Genomic DNA, 21,324 nt, shown 5'->3' on the forward strand with positions numbered 1-21,324 from the left:
ACAATCAGTTCCTGCCAGTGATGAAGTATAGTGTTTCAACCAGTGAAAGTACTCCAAAAGAAGTTAATTCATTAACAGCATATGCATTTTAAATTTGCTGAGGTCTTTTGTAATTATCATAGAATATTATTGTTAAAAATTTAATATATATTTGTTTAAGGCAAATATGTATTAAGTCTAAAGTATAAGTATACCTAAGTATAAAAATAAAATCAAAGGTGACAGCCACCCCAAATACTCTGTGTCTCATTTTGAACCTGGGCCAATAGACTCTTTTAAGTTAGATCTTTTTATAGTAAAAACGTAGATGGGAGAAAACATTTTACAGCTCATCAGAAGTTTTAGTTATTGGTACTAGAAGCTGTCAGCACATGTATATTTACTAGCAATGAATACCTCCAAATCCAATATTTAGGTGTCATGTTTGACATGATTCTTAGTTTTGAGCTGCAAATCAGAAGTGCAACCTTTTGTTTTGGTTATTTACTGTACCAGGAGTTACAGAAATCCCTGGATTGCAGTTTGTCTCATAAGGCTGTAATAAAATATTTAGTTAAGGGTACACTCAATTTTTTCTAGGCCATTTTCACAATTTTCACTTTAAAAAGCATTGCCTGATTATATCTTTTAAGCTTATATTACTTCAACAAAAAACTCTCAGATTTACTTTGCTGAATGAAAAACACGAGCTTTTGTCATAATATTGCAGAGCTAACCGACTTTCTTATCTCAGTGCTTTCTGACTTTCCAACCATATCTGCAGCATAGTAATTCCTTAACAGAGCTGCTCAGATGTGCTGGTGTGCCCACTCAGACCAGTTGAGCGTTTTCGGGATCTTCGGCCAGATGAGCTAGCAGATTTGTTCTCCACCGCTCAGAGAGTCGCCAACTTGGTGGAGAAACACTTCAATGCCACCTCAATCACCATCGCCATTCAGGTAAACCACACACTCGGTAATATTTTTTAACAGTCACTGTCACAGTCAGGGAGAAACTGACTTTGTGGAGTGACCTGGTGGACCCAGGTGCAGACAAGCAAAAACCCAACTTGATCTTAACAAAGGGCGAGCTGGACGTGAACATAGAAACCTAACATGGGAAACCTGAAACATGAAGACTTGAAGAAGCATCATTTCATAGACCTGGAATCATGGCATGACAAAGTAGGATGGACAGATGAGAAATGAATGAAAACTGACAGACTAAATACACACAGGAGGTGAATGATCACAAGGACTCCACAGGGGACAGGAATGCCACAGGCATCATAACAGGACGCAGACATGAAAACACCATAAACTCAAAATGCTGGGTGATATGACCCAGAACCATGACGGTACTTGAAAAGTAGGGTAATAATAAAAATAGGGTGATAAAAAAATAGGATAATAATGCAGTAATGCCACCCTCCCGAGAGCCAGAGGTAGACTGGGTAAGACCCAGGAGACCCCAGCCGTCCACGGCACCCAAGAGAGCTGAAGATCCGAGGGGAGCAAGCATCTCTTGAGCTTTGCCATGAGCAGTTGCTCAAAAAATTTCATAACTATGGGCACGAGTTCAACAGGGTGACAGTTGTTCAGGTATGTTGGTGGTGAGTGTTTCGGCCCTGGCACAATGGAGATGGTCTTGAAGCACATTTAGGAGAGAGAGAGGGGGGAAAAAACTATGTAGCTCATTTTTTTTACTGTAAGGTGATGGGAAATAATGATCAGTGTGGTCACATAATTGTGTAGATACTGACTGTATCTTTTTTTCTACAAACCCAAATCTGAGAAAGTTGAAAAGTTGTGTAACATGTAAAAATGAAAAGTCAGATTCAATGATCAGATCAACCATATTTGTTCACAATATAGCCTTGAAAACATATCAAATGTTAATCTGAAAAAAGGTCTTTTCTTAGATCTTTTTGCGCAAGGGACCAAAAGTAAAGAAAAAAAGGTGGCGATTTAGCAATAGTACATGTGAGAGGATTGGTCTTTTCATGCGTGGGCCCATAAACTGGTAACTCAGTATTTATTTCACTTTCCTTCATTTTGGAAGAGAATCGAGGCGCAAAAAATAGTCACTCACCTCCAGCGAGTATTATGCTGCAGCGGACAGTAAAGGGACAACAAACATACTGTGTCTTGTACTGCTGCATCTGTAACAAACCACACTCACACTCTGACTAGAGCCACAAAATAGGTTTTAATAATATTTCCTAGCATGGGAAATCTGAGTGACCCAACTGACTATTGCCAGGGCAATTTTTCCACTGCAGGTAAGCTCAGTGGAAAAATCACATACAAAATACATAAATGCAATTAGATAAAAAATCACATTTAACATAATTTGACAATCTCTACAAGATAAATGGAGAATTTACCTGCTGTATTTTTACATTATAGCTGTTGGATCGAGTGTTAATGACTGTTCTGCAAATCCATCTGTTCCAAAAGGTTTTGAGTAATGGTTTGAAGTGGAGATTTTGAGTTGGCTGTAATTCTTAAACAGATACTGCTATATCTTTGTTAAAACCCATCAATTAACGTTGGTTGTATGCACTTTAGTCTAAATATGGAACATTTAAAAAACTAAATCCCATTGAATAAATATAGCCAAAAAGTTGCCTATGAAGACAAATATCTCAGGATAAAGACGGCTTTGACACAAACCAAGGGGGTTGTTTTAGGGGAGGTGAGATGTTATTACCTCATCTTAAATTAAATTCTTTCTTTAAAATATTAATACAAGTATATCTAAATTCTCATCTCTGGACTAATTACCCCTTTCTTTTCCCACCAGGATGGCCCTGAAGCCGGACAAACTGTGAAGGTGAGAACTTAATAATTTATGACCTTGAAATATGTCATGAACCCTCTGCAATAGTTATGCACTATTAAATAATCATCATAATTAACTTGTAGAGCTAAACTCCTGGAGATGGCGAATTATTCAGTTATCTTTTCTAAAAGGTGTAATTTTTAGTTTGGTTGAAGGCTACATGAAATAATTCATGTCACTTGCTTGGGAGCCTTTGGGAAAGTTCACAGGTTAAAGGAGGGGAGAGAATCATCCTCTTGTAAAATAATCCACTGTACTGTTGTGCTATTTTTTACTATATTAAAAAATGTATGATGCATTTGAACCTTATGAATAATAAATAAAATATCAGTGTATGAGATCCAGCATATGTGTTGCTCATATTACAGTTTGAAATGCACATCATAAGTGGAGAAGTTTTTGGCAACAAATGAGTAAAAGGTTTAGATGATGTGCTTGTATGCTGTATGAGGCAAGAAGGAAACATTTGATCTTTATACAACCGTTGGGTCGCATAGCCGGTAATAAATAAGACTCATTCCCAGTGGGTGATAGGCTCTGCCAGGGCTGCCATTTGTCACCGATTCTGTTCAGAATTTTTATTGACATAATTTCTAGGCGTAGCCAAGTGACGGAAGGCATTCACTTAGTGGGTCTCAGAATCTCATCTCTGCTTTTCCCGGATGATGTTGTTCTGTTGGGTTCATCAGGTGATGGCCTCAAGCTCACACTGGAATGGTTTGCAGCCGAGTGTGAAGGGCACAGGAACAACCTCACAAGGTTCATAGATGGGTATACTAGTGGTGTGCGGATTGATATAGAAATATCGATTCTTCTGATACCAGTAGTTTAAGTTCTAGAATCGCTTCTCGTATTAAAATATCAATATTTTAGTACTTTGGGGTAAATTTGTAGTTTTTCATTAACAGGAACACAGTGGAAAGAAACTATATCATTCGGATCGTCTAAATTGGAAGGAACCACTTCCTCTTATGCCGTTCATAGTCATATGCGAAATACGGCTGTATAAATGTGTGGCAGCCCCTGGCGTGCGCACTCACAATGGCTGAGTGTAAACAGAGTCATGTGTGGGCATATTTTACTTCCACAAACAGCCAAGACGCGGTTTGCGATACATGTGGCAAGAAAGTGAGGTGTTGTAGCAACACCACTAACCTCGTCAAACACCTCAGAGTAAATCATATCACAGAATATGACGAGCTTATGTTGAGCCGAACTGAAGAGGAGGAGAGGGACAGGTGCTGCTAGGGCGAGACAGACATCTCTCACGGAGTCCTTTAGTGCTGCAGGCAGGCAACGTGTTCAAATAGCACAACTTCAGGTTTTATTTATTTCTATATGATTTTTCTGCATTTTTAAGCAATAAGAACAAGTAGTGTGATGTCCTGTAATCATTATGAAGCTATATTATAATAATATTACAATTACATATTGCATTATGAAATAAAATTCAATATTGGATCGGAAAGGAAATCAGTGGTATCACAAATCATTAGGGTCTACCACACCAGGCAAGAGCCCAGGTGCAGAGTGTGTAAAGATGGCCCTGAGACAATCAAGCACATAACAGCAGGGTGCAAGATGCTAGCACTTTGGGCAGTGACCTCTAAACTGGGCAGGTGGCTCCTGCAGATCCCAGGAGTGATATCTGAGATCTCCCAGAAGAGTGCTTTAAACACCTTGCTTTGTGATATATAAATAAAATTTAATTTAATTGCTCAGTAAATACGTGAGGCAGCGAGAAACCCAAGAAACAAGGGGATCAAGAAGAGGAACAATCATGGAACAACAGGCCCCTACATGGCATGAACCACCAGTAGACAGAAAAAGTGGCTGATATTGAAAAATCCTACCTGTGATGGACTGAGTTGAAAAACAGGAGTCCCAGGAATTATTAGAAAAATATGGTTTTCATTTATTTAACCCCCAAAAATTAGATTTACAAAAGTAATAAATGTTGAGCTCATGAAAGAGGTCAAAGAAACAAAACTGAACTCAGGCAAAGACTGCAAACTTAACAAACCAAATGACTGCCCAAACAAACATAATTGACCTAAACATGACGCACAGGGGTATATATAATAGCTGATCAGACCATTGTGACACATGAGGGGCAACAAACAAACACAATCATAAATCACAACACAATGCAGTACAATCTAGTTTGTTAATAAACTAAACACTAAAGAAGAAAATCAAAACCACTAAACCCTAAACTCAAATATTTAATTAAATAGAAATACTTTGTGTGTTTTCTTTAATTTAAAAACATTCTCCCCTTCAGTAGGAAGTGGTGGTGTGGTCCAATTATCCCTCTTTGCATTTAGCGGTTTCAAACCTTGGCTACCATCTTTTGTCCAGCAACTCCCATGGATGACGGCAGGTAAGAAATAAAAAGACAAAGGTTAGTCAAAAATCAAAGTGAAAAAAATGAAGTGGTATGAACACATAAGTAAACTAAATGTGCGCGCTTAACAATAGAACAAATGTATCCAAACCAATCAATAAAGTTATTGAAAACTAAAGTGTATTACTATGTTCAAATGAAGAAATGAAAATACAAGAGTTACTGACTTTAGAGTGTGGCCATGGGTTTGGCCATCACACTACCAATGGCTTGACCAAGCTGGACTGGAAGACAGCACAGAGGAACAAGCTAGAAACACATCACAGGAACAAGTTGCAAGTATGATAGAGGCTTGGGTCTGGCATGCTAGGTAAGACCCCAGGTACAGGCCAGACTCAGACAGTCTAGCACATAACGGCAGCATGTGAGATACCAGCAGGCAGGGCATACATGGCACACTATAACCAAGTGCCTGGCATAGTTTACAGAAGTATCTGTGATATGTATGGCTTGGAAGTCCTGTGGTCAAAATGTGATACGCCCCCTCGAGAATGACCGAGCTAAGATCCTGTGGGACTTCCAGATACAAACGGACAAAATGGTGATGGCTAACCAACCGGACATAGTGGTGGTAAACAAACAGAAGAAGACGGCCGTAGTGATCGATGTAGCAGTTCCCAATGACAGCAACATCAGGAAGAAGGAACACGAGTAGCTGGAGAAATACCAAGGGCTCAGAGAAGAGCTCAAGAGGATGTGGAGGGTGAAGGTGACGGTGGTCCCCGTGGTAATCGGAGCACTAGGTGCGGTGACTCCCAAGCTAGGCGAGTGGCTCCAGCAGATCCCGGGAACAACATCGGAGATCTCTGTCCAGAAGAGCACAGTCCTGGGAACAGTGAAGATACTGCGCAGGACCCTCAAGCTCCCAGGCCTCTGGTAGAGGACCCGAGCTTGAAGGATTGACCGCCCACAGGGGCGTGCTGGGTGTTTTATTTATATATATATATATATATATATATATATATATATATATATATATATATATATATATATATATATACAGTGGGGCAAAAAAGTATTTAGTCAGCCACCGATTGTGCAAGTTCCCCCACTTAAAATGATGACAGAGGGCAGTAATTTGCACCAGAGGTACACTTCAACTGTGAGAGACAGAATGTGAAAAAAAAATCCATGAATCCACATGGTAGGATTTGTAAAGAATTTATTCGTAAATCAGGGTGGAAAATAAGTATTTGGTCACCTCAAACAAGGAAAATCTCTGGCTCTCACAGACCTGTAACGTCTTCTGTAAGAAGCTTTTCTGTCCCCCACTCGTTACCTGTATGAATGGCACCTGTTTGAACTCATCATCTGTATAAAAGACACCTGTCCACAGCCTCAAACAGTCAGACTCCAAACTCCGCCATGGCCAAGACCAAAGAGCTTTCGAAGGACACCAGGAAAAGTATTGTAGACCTGCACCAGACTGGGAAGAGTGAATCTACAATAGGCAAGCAGCTTGGTGTGAAAAAATCAACTGTGGGAGCAATCATCAGAAAATGGAAGACATACAAAACCACTGATAATCTCCCTCGATCTGGGGCTCCACGCAAGATCTCATCCCGTGGGGTCAAAATGATCATGAGAACGGTGAGCAAAGATCCCAGAACCACACGGGGGGACCTGGTGAATGACCTGCAGAGAGCTGGGACCAAAGTAACAAAGGTCACCATCAGTAACACACTACAACGGCAGGGAATCAAATCCCGCAGTGCCAGACGTGTTCCGCTGCTGAAGCCAGTGCATGTCCAGGCCCGTCTGAAGTTTGCCAGAGAGCACATGGATGATACAGCAGAGGATTGGAAGAATGTCATGTGGTCAGATGAAACCAAAGTAGAACTTTTTGGTATAAACTCAACTCGTCGTGTTTGGAGGAAGAAGAATACTGAGTTGCATCCCAAGAACACCATACCTACTGTGAAGCATGGGGGTGGAAACATCATGCTATGGGGCTGTTTTTCTGCCAAGGGGACAGGACGACTGATCCGTGTTAAGGACAGAATGAATCGTGAGATTTTGAGCCAAAACCTCCTTCCATCAGTGAGAACTTTGAAGATGAAACGAGGCTGGGTCTTCCAACATGATCCAAAACACACCGCCCGGGCAACAAAGGAGTGGCTCCGTAAGAAGCATTTGAAAGTCCTGGAGTGGCCTAGCCAGTCTCCAGACCTCAACCCCATAGAAAATCTGTGGCGGGAGTTGAAAGTCCGTGTTGCTCGGCGACAGCCCCAAAACATCACTGCTCTCGAGAAGATCTGCATGGAGGAATGGGCCAAAATACCAGCTACTGTGTGTGCAAACCTGGTAAAGACCTATAGTAAACGTTTGACATCTGTTATTGCCAACAAAGGTTATGTTACAAAGTATTGAGTTGTATTTTTGTTATTGACCAAATACTTATTTTCCACCCTGATTTACCAATAAATTCTTTACAAATCCTACCATGTGGATTCATGGATTTTTTTTTCACATTCTGTCTCTCACAGTTGAAGTGTACCTCTGGTGCAAATTACTGACCTCTGTCATCATTTTAGGTGGGGGAACTTGCACAATCGGTGGCTGACTAAATACTTTTTTGCCCCACTGTATATAAAAGCACCCGGCACGCCCCTGCGGGCGGTTTATCCTTCAAGAAACTAAATCCTTGAATAAACTAATTAGATCCACTCCATCATCTTCATCCTCAAAGTCATCTTCTCCAAAATGCAGAAAGGACGCGCTGTGTCGACTTTTGTCATGTCGGTAAAGGCACTCGCTTTTGAAGGGGCAGCATTGGTATTGAGAGTAGTAGGGTAAACTGGGAGCTTGAGGGTCCTGCGCAGTATCTTAGCTGTTCCCAGGACTGCGCTCTTCTGGACAGAGATCTCCGATGTTGTTCCCGGGATCTGCTGGAGCCACTCGCCTATCTTGGGAGTCACCGCACCTAGTGCTCCGATTACCACGGGGACCACTGTTACCTTCACCCTCCACATCCTCTCGAGCTCTTCTCTGAGCCCTTGGTATTTCTCCAGCTTCTCGTGTTCCTTCTTCCTGATATTGCTGACATTGGGAACCGCTACATCGATCACTAAGGCCGTCTTCTTCTGTTTGTCTACCACCTCTATGTCCGGTTGGTTAGCCACCACCATTTTGTCCGTCTGTATCTGGAAGTCCCACAGGATCTTAGCTCGGTCATTCTCCACCACCCTTGGGGGCATCTCCCATTTTTACCACAGGACTTCCAGGTTATACTCGGCACAGATGTTCCTGTACACTATGCCGGCCACTTGGTTATGGCGTTCCATGTATGCCTTGCCTGCTAGCATCTTGCACCCTGCTGTTATGTGCTGGATTGTCTCTGGGGCATCTTTACACAGCCTGCACCTGGGGTCTTGCCTCATGTGATAGGCCCCAGCCTCTATGGATCTTGTACTCAGAGCTTGTTCTTGTGCTGCCATGATTAGTGCCTCTGTGCTGTCTTTCAGTCCAGCTTTGTCCAGCCATTGGTAGGATTTCTGGATATTAGCCACCTCTATCTGCCAGTGGTACATACCGTGCAGGGGCCTGTCCTTCCATGATGGTTCCTCGCCTTCCTCCACTTTCTTGGGATTCTGCTGCCTGAGGTATTCACTGAGCACTCGGTCAGTTGGGGCCATCTTCCCAATGTATTCTTGGATGTTCGTTGTCTCATCCTGGACTGTGGTGCTGACACTCACCAGTCCCCGGCCCCCTTCCTTCCGCTCAGCGTACAGCCTCAGGGTGCTGGACTTGGGGTGAAACCCTCCATGCATGGTAAGGAGCTTTCTTGTCTTTATGTCAGTGGCTCCTATCTCCTCCTTTGGCCAGCCTATTACCCCAGCAGGGTACCTGATCACGGGCAGGGCGTAGGTGTTGATAGCCCGGATCTTGTTCTTACCGTTCAGCTGACTCCTCGGGACTTGCCTGACCCTCTGCAGGTACTTGGTGGTTGCAGCTTTTCTAGCGGCCTCTTCATGGTTCCCATTCGCCTGCGGGATCCCCAGGTACTTGTAACTGTCCTCTATGTCTGCAATGTTGCCTTCTGGTAGTTCAATCCCCTCAGTTCTGACTACCTTCCCTCTCTTTGTTACCATTTGACTACACTTCTCCAGTCCGAACGACATTCCAATGTCATTGCTGTATTGCCTGGTAGTGTAGATCAGTGAATCGATGTCTCGTTCACTCTTGGCATACAGCTTGATGCCATCCATGTACAGGAGGTGGCTGACAACTGCTCCGTTCCGTAGTCGGTATCCATAGCCAGTCTTGTCAATTATCTCACTGAGGGGGTTCAGGCCTATGCAGAACAGCAGTGGGGACAGAGCATCTCCTTGGTAGATCCCGCACTTGATGGTGACTTGTGCTATGGGCTTGGAGTTGGCCTCTAGTGTTGTACACCACATCCCCATTGAGTTCCTGATGAAGGCTCTTAGGGTCCCATTGATCTTGTACAATTCTAAGCATTCCAGTATCCAGCTGTGGGGCATTGAGTCATAGGCCTTCTTGTAATCAATCCAGGCAGTGCACAGATTGGTCAGTCTGGTCTTTCAGTCTCGGCTGACTGTTCTGTCTACCAGTAGCTGGTGTTTTGCGCCTCTGGTATTCTTGCCAATCCCTTTCTGTGCCCCACTCATGTATTGACCCATGTGCCTGTTCATCTTAGCCGATATGATGCCTGATAGGAGCTTCCATGTAGTACTGAGGCAGGTTATTAGTCGGTAGTTGGATGGGACCGGTCCCTTCTGGGGGTCCTTGATGATCAGGACTCTCCGGCCTTCGGTTAGCCATTCCGGGTGTCTCTGGTCAACTAGCAGCTGATTCATTTGTGCTGCCAGACGCTCGTGGAGTGCAGTCAGCTTCTTCAGCCAGTAGGCGTGAACCATGTCGGGCCCTGGTGCTGTCCAACTCTTCATACTGGAGACCCTTTCTTGGATATCTGCCACTGTGATGGTTACTGGACCCTGTTCAGGGAGGTTGCTATGGTCTGCCCTCAGATCCACTAGCCACTGAGCATTGCTGTTATGGGTTGCGTCCTTCTCCCATATGCTCTTCCAGTATTGCTCCGTCTCCAGCCTTGGTGGTGCTGTTCTCTTATTGTTCCCTTGCCACTGAGAGTACACCTTTGCTGGTTCTGTGGAGAACAGCTGGTTTATTCTCCTGCCTTCTATCTCTCTGGTGTACCTCCTCAAGCGGCTGGCCAAGGCTGTGAGTCTTTGCTTGGCAGTTTCCAAGGCCTCAGGTGTGGATAGTTTGTTGTATTTCTTATGCACCTTCTTTGCCGCACCTTTCTGCAACTCCGTTAGTTGGCTAACCTCCCTCTGTGCTGCTCTCTAGCCTCCTTCTCCATGGAGGGTACTGCCCCTTGTGGCTGTTCAACTTGTAGCCAAGCATCTCACTGATCACTGCGGCCGTATTGTAGATCAGCTTGTTAGTGTCGGTAATCGTGGTTGTAGGTATCGTCCGTAGTGCTGCATTAACATCATCTAGCAGACCTTCTGAGGGTACTTCACGTAATCTTGGTAACCGGCTACGGGGGATCCAGTTTTCTAGCTTGGCCATGATCCTATTTTTCAGGTCAGTCCCTCTGCGCATCATTAATTCCGCCTGTGTGTTCTCAGTCTAGATCAGTCATTCAGTTCATTTCATCATCCATATTCAGTTCATCCAGTCTCGATAATAAAACTTCCTCAATCAGCCTGCAAGTCCTGCATGTGGGTCCTCTTTCCAGTCTCCACACACCCACCATGAGAACATTGTCAGGAAAAACTTTTAAATGATCTTTTTTCTCACCATTTCTTAATGGCATTTAGTTTTACAATGGATTGCACAGCACTGGAAAGGAAAACAACGAAAAAACAATTTCAGTACACTAAATATCTTTCTGAATGTGTTGGAACAAAACTGAAAGAAGCTCTTCTCTTCTTTGTGCAGGGAAGATACCTGGACTCGACTCCCACAGAGGTCGATTATCTCGTTAATAGTGTTACATGCTCACTGCATGCGAAGGAAGCAGGAAATTTTGGAGGTTTATGCCCCGGCATACCCTGGTATAAAGTCATGACGAACCAGAAAAGTCTTAAGCTTGAGAGAAAATAGCTTTGCATTTATTTAAAAGATCTTTCTTTGGTTTGGAAAAAGTTTTACTTGTTTTATTCTGTGAAACGTCACTGACAGAGAAAAGCCCCAGGTTTTTCTTCAGCACTGTGGCCAGGCTGACAAAAAGTAAGAGCTCTGTTTGAGCCAAGCGTCCGTTACCCTTAACTAGTAATGACCTTCTTCACAAATACAATATTAATCATTATAGAAGAAATGATTCATAACCAGCTTAGAGACATATCATTACGTACCACTACTTTCTCCTAATTGACAAAAAGGTTCTTGTACTCTGCACGTAAAATCTTAGTCTAGATGATATTACTTTGGCCTCAAGTGCACTGTTGGACTCATTGTTAACCACAATATGTTCTGTGTGCATATTAAACAAATATGGAGGCTTTCTGCTATTTGCACTGCATTTCTAAAATTAGAAATATCCTGTCTGAGTGATGCTGGAAAAGGATTTTATTCATTTGTATACTTGAAAGAGGACAAGAAAGAAAAATCATATTTCTCCCACACTGGCTTCTCTTCATTGCCCCCCTGATAAATCCAGAACTGACTTTAAAATCCTTCACCTGACACACAAGTGTAACAATGGTGGTGCAATACTAGACCTGTTAGTGCTACTTCTTGCCTTCTTTGTATGTAGTACGGCAGTATAGTTACCTTTAACCACAGTACGAGGACAGAAGGGAAATATGGACCAGATCAGACAGGTTCTAGATTCGTAGGAGCCAAGGGTGTATGACAACAGAGGACTTGTACACAGTAGGTGTAGAAAACACAATTGCATTTATTAGCAATTATTAAAGTTGTGCACATTTAACAAAAGTAGAGCGCTCTTCTTGAAGACAAAATAAAATAAAATAAACCCCACAAATGGTCGACCTAAGGATAGATTGTCTTTGTGTCTTTTTTAAAGTCAATTTCAGTCTTTCAATGTTCAATAGTCACTCAGTGTGTGTGTAACCAGTCGGGTTACAATCTACCAGTTCATCCGGCTCTTTGGGCTGGGCTCGCCATCCAGTACTGGAAAAGGGATCCTCGATTCTTCTCAGGTCCTCAAAACCAATCCAATCCAAATAAGCAAAGGGAAAAAACCTGACCTGGGGACCAGGCCAGAACACAGTAGTTCAGCATTTAAGCTATCATGCCTGTAACTTATTATTACTACTGGTTGCTTGTAGTGCTTCTAAATTTCTTTCAAAATATTCTATGTTGTACAACAAATTATTCTCATTTCAAAGGGAAAAGTGCATAGGAAACACACATTTAAAATAATACAAAATAGCTCAGCAGTGCATTAAAAATACACATTGGCTTGAGACTTATCAAGTTTCAGCTAAGTAAAGTGCAGGTGAAGGAACTTAATTTCACATTGCTAATACTTAATTGTGCAGAACTATAATTAGCACCATGAGAAAAGGGAACATGTGCTAACATAACAACATCGCACAAAACCATGCATTATACATCAATACCACAGTAATGTGACATAAACCTTTAAAGAACATCTCGTATAAAGTGCAGCAGACTCAGTGCTAATTGCTTTAGCCTCAGAAGAGGCACTTTCATTGCAAAATGGCTAACGGAAGTTAGCATCAGAGCTAGCGGCAGGTAGCATGCTATGCTAGCGCACGTGTACTGCCTGGGACTTACCATGCGAAGCAACAAATGCTACACGGGGCTTCACAGTGCTCACGTTGGCTCACGGCCTCTGGAATACAGTATCACTCTTATTATTCTCGCCGAAAAAAGGACTTTCTCTATCCAGCTAGCTTCTTCGCCACACGGGTAAACTGATCTTTCACCGTCTGTGTCTCTGGCGTATCTGACTGGCACACGAAGGCACACACAGGTGTCTGAGCAGCGCACAGTCTGGGGGAGGGTCAGACCGGCCAATGATTGGTCGCTCAGTGGATCTGACAAACACACTCTACAGGACTAAGTCCTGCCCCCACACCATTTATACATTACATATACATATGTACATATTAAACTTATATTTACATGCTTTTTATCAGTATTTATTATAATTAACTTTGTTTTTATCAATATTTATTCCCATTGTGAGAGTATGAATATTTATACTTTTAATCCTGTTTTTAACACTGGGTTACACAAGGTCTTGAATTATGAGGCCCAATCTTATCTTAAAGATCTCATAGTACCACATTATCCTTATCACTTTATTCTTAGGCTTTGTTTGATTTATTTGTGGGGTAGCATTTCTAGGATGCAGAGCCTTCAGCTTTCAGACCCTGTGGAACGAGCTTTTAGTTTGGATTTCAGAGACACACACCTTCTGTATTTTAAAGGCAAATGTATTTATCCCGTAATTGGGGAAATTCTACTTCTAAAGTAAACACAGCCAACAAACAAAATAATAGTTTAATTAATGAAGTAAAAACATTTACTACAGATTATGACATCAGTGTAGATTAATATGGCAAAATTACTCAAAACCAAGAAATAAAGATATGTAAAAGCAATGGTTCTGAATTTCAAAGGACCCAGAACACTGCTGCTAAAACATAGTTTTATATTGGAGTGGTCTGAATTTGTCTTTTTATTTCTTTGTAAATTGTAGATAAAATGCATAATTACTAGTTACCTACTGTAAAGTGATATACTCAGTTGTATAGGTATATAGTACAATTGTATATTAGCAAAAACTGTTAGCTATCTGTTGCTCCTGGGTCCTAGAATAAAGTCAGGTCAATTCTTAAAAACATAAAAATAAAAAATCCCTGCTTGGTGAAATGCACCCTTCCCTCCGGTGATTTGTGCCATGCCAGTAACATTCTGATGGCTTCTCCAGCATACTGTGAAACTCTGTCATAGTGCTCCCAGGAAAAAGTAAGATTTTCTCCAGATCAACCACAATATCTAAACCTTGTTTGTATGTTTACAGCATGTCCACGTCCACGTGCTGCCCAGGAAGGCTGGGGATTTCAAGCACAATGACAGCATCTACGATGAGGTAAGATGGACAACTTTGGGCCATCCCTATTAGTCCATTTAAAAATTATTTTAGATTTCATTTTAAATAAAAAAAGGATTTTTTTCACTGTCAGTCACTGTGTACAGGACACAAAAACATCTGAGTCAGTGTGGGCTTATACTTTGGTAAGCTATGTGAAAAATGTTAAGAAATAGTTGAGGGTACCAGGACTTGCATGGCTTTTGTAAAAAAATATGATCTGGGTACTTGATCACTGATGAGATGTCTGTGACACAAGACAGCCTATTTCCCCATTCTCTCCTGCTGACCAGTAAGAACATAACTAAATGAAAACAGCACTATGGTGGCTGCTGACTTATCTTCTAGTTCTGCACAACTGGCATTGTTCTCCCAAGCTCATGCTTCAGTGTGTCACCACAGCAGTATGAAAGGACAATTCACTGCTAATGAACTGAGTCACATGTGGCTGCTAATAATGTTAATTAAACATCTGAGTTTGAACAAATATCAGTGAGCTATCTATCCTCAGGAGCCAGAATCCCCAAACCAATGAACTATAGCACTTCACTATGAAAATAATGAACGTGACTTTCAGACTATTTTAAATTTCACTGTGATATTTTGAATTTGTAACAAGAGAGTCTGTGGCAAATGAATATCAATGACTGGGGACTATGATATGAATATTCTAATAACCACGTCTAATAAAAAAGAGCTCTCTATACTTCCTGCTCCTGCCTAAGGGGAGAAATGAGACGTGCATCTCCACAGTGGAGTCCCAGCAGCAAAATAGAAATAGGTTTGTTTTTAATTTGCATGTGATCATAAGGTTTATTGTAAGAGCAGTCCCATTTGTATTTTCCATATCACATCCAGCAAATGAGACATAGTCTGAAGATGTTTGTAGGAGCGTAAATGCATAGACAGATTTGTCTTAATTTCATGTCCAATATTTTGCATGATGAATGTAATGGGTTGATACTTGGTTAGATTGGTCAGATTTCATGGCTCATTCGTTTGAGTAATATTTAATAGTAACATGCAAATGATTTATATTTTTTGGCACTGTAAGGTGGGGTGCTCATTTAGTATAATTAATTTATGTGTTTGTAAGGTAATTGTTGTTATTTATTTTTTATCATGTGTGTGTTTATTATTGCATTTCTATAAGGTGCAATTTGAACATGTACCAAGAAAAAAAAAGAAAAGGAAAAAAGACAGGAGATGCACGTATGTGTGTGGAGCCAACCCCTTTTTTGACCTCTTTGTCTCTCTTCATTCTTAAAAATGTTGGCAAATTTGGAGGCTAAAATGAAATCTGATGTTGAACACAAACAAATAGAGCCATGTCTGTGAAGGTTCTCAGTCATCCAGGTCATCGTAGTCAAAGGAGCTTGCAAAGAAAAGCGTCTGGACTTCTTTAAGTTGCTTGAAGACGTTTCACCTCTCATCGGAGAAGCTTCTTCAGTTCTAAGGTCAAATGGTGGAGAGTCCCAGATATAAACCTAGTGGGAGTGACGCCCCACAGAGGGACAAAAGGACCCCCTGATGATCCTCTAATCGCCTGAGCCAAGGTGTGAAACTGGGCGTGGGTCCCAATCAGCCAGAGTTTCGGGTGAGTTCATTGTGAAACCTGGCCCCACCTTATCATGCGAATTCCTGAGGTCAGATGGCCCAGGATATGAGTGGGCGTTAAGGCGTCTGGGAAGGGATCTCAAGGAAGGAATCCTTCACTGCGCACATTAACGCTGTGGATAAAAACATCAAGTTCACGAGGGAAGACACAAAGGACAACTGTTTGCCTTTCCTGGACTGCGCGGTGCACATTGAAGAGAACGGCAAATTCAACATTGAAGTTTACCGGAAGCCCACACACACGGACCAGTACCTCCTGTTTGACTCCCATCACCCTTTGGAACACAAACCTGGAGTAATTAGGACCCTACACCACCGGGCAGAACATGTTCCCTCTAAGCCTGAAGGGAAAAAGAAGGAACACACACATGTAAAGGAAGCACTCAAAACATGCGGCTATCCTAAATGGGCGTTCTTAAAGTCAGCAAAGAAAGGAAGACCAGACACCAGCGAGGGAGGATAAGAAGGACAGACGCAACAACATTGTCATCCCCTATGTAGACGGTGTATCAGAAAAACTCAGGAGAGTTTTCTCCAAGCATGACATCCCAGTGCATTTCAGACCCAGCAACACGCTCAGACAGAAACTGGTTCACCCGAAAGACAAAACTCCAAAACACAGACTTAACAATGTGGTGTATGCTGTACAGTGCAGCGAGGAATGCCCAGACCTCTACATTGGAGAGACCAAACAGCCACTTCACAAGCGCATGGCACAACACAGAAGAGCCACCTCCACAGGACAAGACTCAGCAGTCCATCTGCATCTTAAGGATAAAGGACACTCTTTCGAGGATGCCAATGTTCACATTTTGGACAGAGAGGACAGATGGTTTGAAAGAGGAGTGAAAGAAGCCATCTATGTCCACTGTGAGTAACCATCTTTGAAGAGAGGCGGGGGTTTACGACACCAACTCTCTGCCATCTATAATCCAGTTTTGAGATCCCTTCCCAGACGCACAATGAACTCACAATGAACTCACCCGAAACTCTGGCTGATTGGGACCCACGCCCAGTTTCACACCTTGGCTCAGGCGATTAGAGGATCATCAGGGGGTCCTTTTGTCCCTCTGTGGGGCGTCACTCCCACTAGGTTTATATCTGGGACTATCCACCATTTGACCTTAGAACTGAAGAAGCTTCTCGGATGAGAGGTGAAACGTCTTCAAGCAACTTAAAGAAGTCCAAACGCTTTTCTTTGCAAGCTCCTTTGACAAACAAATAGAAGCTGCTATAGACACTAGAACTGAAATGCATGCAATGCAGACTGCTCTTGCTGAGTCAGATGCAAAAATTCGAAGTTTTGCCAAAGTATAGCTATAAAGAGGACTTTGAACCCCACAAAAATGCTGCACCTGAGCCATAATAGCAGCAGATTTTAACAGCCTCTGGGGCCTCACCTAGCTCTGAGTAAGCACTGCCCCCTATTTTCCAGCCTTCAGCGGAACTTGCCTCACCCAGCTGGGTCAGTGATACTTTGGGCTCACATTGAGGTTTTTTAACATTAGTTTGCTGAGTGATCGCTTTACACAAGTTATCAAACACCGGGCACTCACCAAAGTCAACATTAAACCGAGCTGATGTTCTTGGAGGAATTTCTCAGTTTTCAGTGATCCAAAACTCCAATCCAATTCTCGTGTACATGTGGGCGTAGCCTGTGTCTCCAAGCAGTCTCAAGAGTGTGGTAGAGATACCAGGAGACATATTATTACATGAGTGTGAATAGCCTATCTCTATGAGTACAGTAGAAAACTAGATTCTTTTAAATAACCATGTCATATTTTTCAGACAGGAAGTGACCACTTTGCAGTTCACAATTCACAAGACAAGCAAGTTATGAAGTGCAAGCTCCACCAGCTGTTTAGGTTTTACGTATAAATCACTGTGTTGACCTGATGTGCTAAGTGGAACTATTTAATTGATATTTTGAATCTTCTTACATATGCTCTCGCTTTTTTTCTATAAACAATAAAAGAATATACAGTGACAAGTACAAACAAGTCGAGGAACAAATTCATTATGATGAGTTTGTGCAAGCAAAAGCTGATCACTGGGTCTCCATACTGAACTTAAAGAGTGGTCTCATGTACAGTTTTGAAGAAGAAAATCTGCACTCTGTAAACATTTTTTAAACCCAATAACAGCTGATATCTCAATGCATTTTCATGGACTAGTTAATACAGAAAACAATCCAAATTTGTTCTGGCAATATATTATTACATATCACATCTTCATTGTCTTTGTAGTTACAAAACCACGATCAAGAGGATAAGGACATACCATCCAAGTGGAGATCAGAGGAAGAAATGGCAGCAGAAGCTTCAGATCTGAGGAAGCAGCTCTAGAAACCTGAACCAATGATGTCAGTAATTCAATAAAGGCAGCACCGCCATGAACATAAAGTTCAACATAAACATCTGCAATGTGAACTATAATAAAAAATATTATTGTTTTATTTGACTTAATTTGATTATATGTATATTAAATCCTCAAAATCTTTGCTGAATTATGCTGTATATCAACCAACCAAGTCAACCAAAAGAAATCTAACTTTTGAATTTTTTTTTAATTGAATTGAAATTTTTATTTCAGTCAACAACAACAACAGATTATAATTTTACATAAAAGTACTCAAACAGTAACCGAAAAAGGAATAGGCTGAAGCCTTATGGCTTATACTTATCCTATCCCTTACCCCCATAGAAATAATCAAATCCTTAAGAAAATAAATAGCATTGATAAATAAGTTGTATAACAGTTTGAAAAGAAATCAATGATAAATCAAGAAATTAAATCAACACAAAAAAATTTTAACAAACCAAATTTCTATAACCTTGTATAATACTAATTTTTAAAATCTTCTTGAAGAATGACAAAGAAAAACACATCTTCAGTTCATCATTAAGTCCATTCCATAATTTCACTCCCAAAACTGACACACATCTATACTTAACATTGGTTCTCACTTTAGGCATTTCAAACTTATAAGACCCCCTCAAATCATATTTTCCATCTCTTAGTTGAAACATCCTTAAAATACAAATTGGAACATTCTTTTTCATCACTCGATATATCATTTCTAAAGTTTTAGAATATATAATGTCCATTTTAACATAGACGATCCTACAAAAAACTGGTTGGTGGACTCCCCATATCCAACTTTATTTATTATTCTAATAGCTCTTTTTTGCAATTTAAATATTGAATCCAAATATGTTTTGTATGTGTTCCCCCAAATTTCTGCACAGTAGGTCATATAAGGCAAACAAAGGGAAGTATACAATAAATAAAGGCAGTTCTTATTCAAAAAATCTCTTGTTTTATAAAGAATAGAAATCGACTTGGATAATTTCCGTTTCACATGTTCTATGTGGGGCTTCCAACAAAGTTTATCATCAATAATTACTCCTAAAAATTTTGTCTCATATACTCTTTCAATTTCAACATTATTTAAATTCAATTTTACTTTAATATTACTTTTACTACCTCCAAATAACATAAATTTTGTTTTACTTTCATTCAATGATAGTTTATTAAATACAAACTGTCATGATCCTGGGTCCTTTTGACCCAGCGTTTTGTGTTTTCTCTTCGTGATTGTGGTTCTGTTCTTTCTCTGGTTAGTGTTTACTCTGTTCTGCCCGTGTGTTCCTGTATCTAGTCCGCGTTTCTTAGTTTGTGTCTTTTCTTGTGTAAGTTCCTGTTTTATTGTGAAGGTCTGTGTCTTATGTGAGTGTTTTCAGTTGCCTCCTTAGTCTCGTCATGTTAATCACTCCCAGCTGTGTTCCCACCTGTATGTAATCTCCCTGTGTTCTCTGAGTGTATTTAAGTTGTGTCTTCTGTCATAGTAATTGCTGGTTCGTCTGTGTTGTTTCCCCTCGGTCTCCCTGCGTCTCTCCGTATGTATTTCCCCGGACCTCCCTGCATCCTTGTTTCTGGTTTGTGTTATTAGCTTACCCAGTTTAGGTTTCCGGTTTCTTGTTTTTCCACCAGTGCTGTTTTGTACCCACCGTGGTAAATAAATATTCACATGCACCAGAGCTGCCGCCTTTTGGGTCCTTTTCTACAACTCCACACGGCTTGCCCCCGGCAAACCGTGACAGTACGAACCAGCCACCATGGACCCAGCGGCAGTCAATCCGTCCGAGGAGCTCCAGGATGACATCGGCTACAATGTGGAGATCCTCCTCGGGCTGTGGCTGGAGAATCCTCCGTACGAGCTTCGCCGCGCCGTGGAAGGTCGGCTGCAACGGCTCTTTTCTGGCCTGCCATGGCTTCTGCAGTCGCTTCCTCCGACCATGCAGGCTTTTCTCCGGCTCACACCGCACCTTTTCTCAGCCACTCCTGCCTCGCTGCCCGACTCGCCGGATGTGATCTTGCCCGGCCCGTCAGAGCCGTCTGCGGGGAGGAAACGCCGATCGCGCCGCAAGCGCGCCACCCCACAGCCGGACATTCGGGCTTCTAAATCGCCGGCTGTGGTGAGTGAGGACTCTTTTTCATTTTCGGACTGTATGACTGTTCATTCAGGGGCGATGTTCTGTGCAGCATATGATATTGTGAACAGCATATCACCTGCTCAGTTAGCTCCCCCGCAGCTACTCCCAGCTCAGTTAGCTCCCCCGCAGCTACTCCCAGCTCAGTTAGCTCCCCCGCAGCCACCCTCAGTTCAGTTTCCAAAGCCCCCAGTGCCACTTCCAGTTCAGGCCCCCGTAGCTCCAGAGTCACCTTCAGCTCAGGCCCCCGTAGCTCCAGCGCAACCCGTAGCTCAGGCCCCAGTAGCTCCAGCGCCGCCTGTAGCGCAGGCCCCAGTAGCTCCAGCGCCGCCTGTAGCGCAGGCCCCAGTAGCTCCAGCGCCGCCTGTAGCGCAGGCCCCCGTAGCTCCAGTGCCCCCGCTACCCGTAGCTCTGGCTCCAGTATCACCGGTTTCACTCATTCACTCCATGCAGGGAGAAAGTCTAATTTCACCTCAAGGTGCTTTTCATGGTTCAGCCGCCATTGGCACAGTTTGCCGCTCCAGGGCTTCCCCAGAGGCTAGGTCTCAGTCCCCGGCTGATTCTGGACCCCTGAAGTCTAAGCAGCTAACTGAGAACTGCGCCATGTCAGCATTGCCTGTGCAGAGCCCGTGCTCAGTGCATTGCCAGTTGCCTTCGTGTTTGCCAGAGGACTCCATGACTGCTGGCTTAGTGATGACTTCTGCTGGAGGGTCCGAGGGACCGCTCCGGCCTTCGTCTCTAGTCTCCGCTGGAGGGTCCGAGGGACCGCTCCGGCCTTTGTCTCTAGTCTCCACTGGAGGGTCCGAGGGACCGCTCTGGCCTTCGTCTCCTGTCTCCGCTGGAGGGTCCGAGGGACCGCTCCGGCCTTCGTCTCATGTCTCCGCTGGAGGGTCCGAGGGACCGCT

General features: G+C 42.6%; 1 protein-coding gene across 1 annotated transcript in view; it reads left to right on the forward strand.

Annotated features, from left to right (window-relative positions):
• fhit (fragile histidine triad diadenosine triphosphatase) overlaps window positions 1–18,379 on the forward strand; it is a 136,446-nt gene extending 118,067 nt beyond the window's left edge. The window contains exons 2-5 of the mRNA XM_026169196.1: window positions 793–938; window positions 2,785–2,814; window positions 14,241–14,309; window positions 18,173–18,379. Coding sequence (XP_026024981.1) covers window positions 793–938; window positions 2,785–2,814; window positions 14,241–14,309; window positions 18,173–18,271 — 344 coding nt within the window. The 3' untranslated portion in view covers window positions 18,272–18,379. The remainder of the gene's footprint in view (window positions 1–792; window positions 939–2,784; window positions 2,815–14,240; window positions 14,310–18,172) is intronic.
• The last annotated feature ends 2,945 nt before the right edge of the window (window positions 18,380–21,324 follow it).

This window comes from Astatotilapia calliptera, chromosome 5 (assembly GCF_900246225.1).
Source record: "Astatotilapia calliptera chromosome 5, fAstCal1.2, whole genome shotgun sequence".
Classification (NCBI taxonomy): domain Eukaryota; kingdom Metazoa; phylum Chordata; class Actinopteri; order Cichliformes; family Cichlidae; genus Astatotilapia; species Astatotilapia calliptera.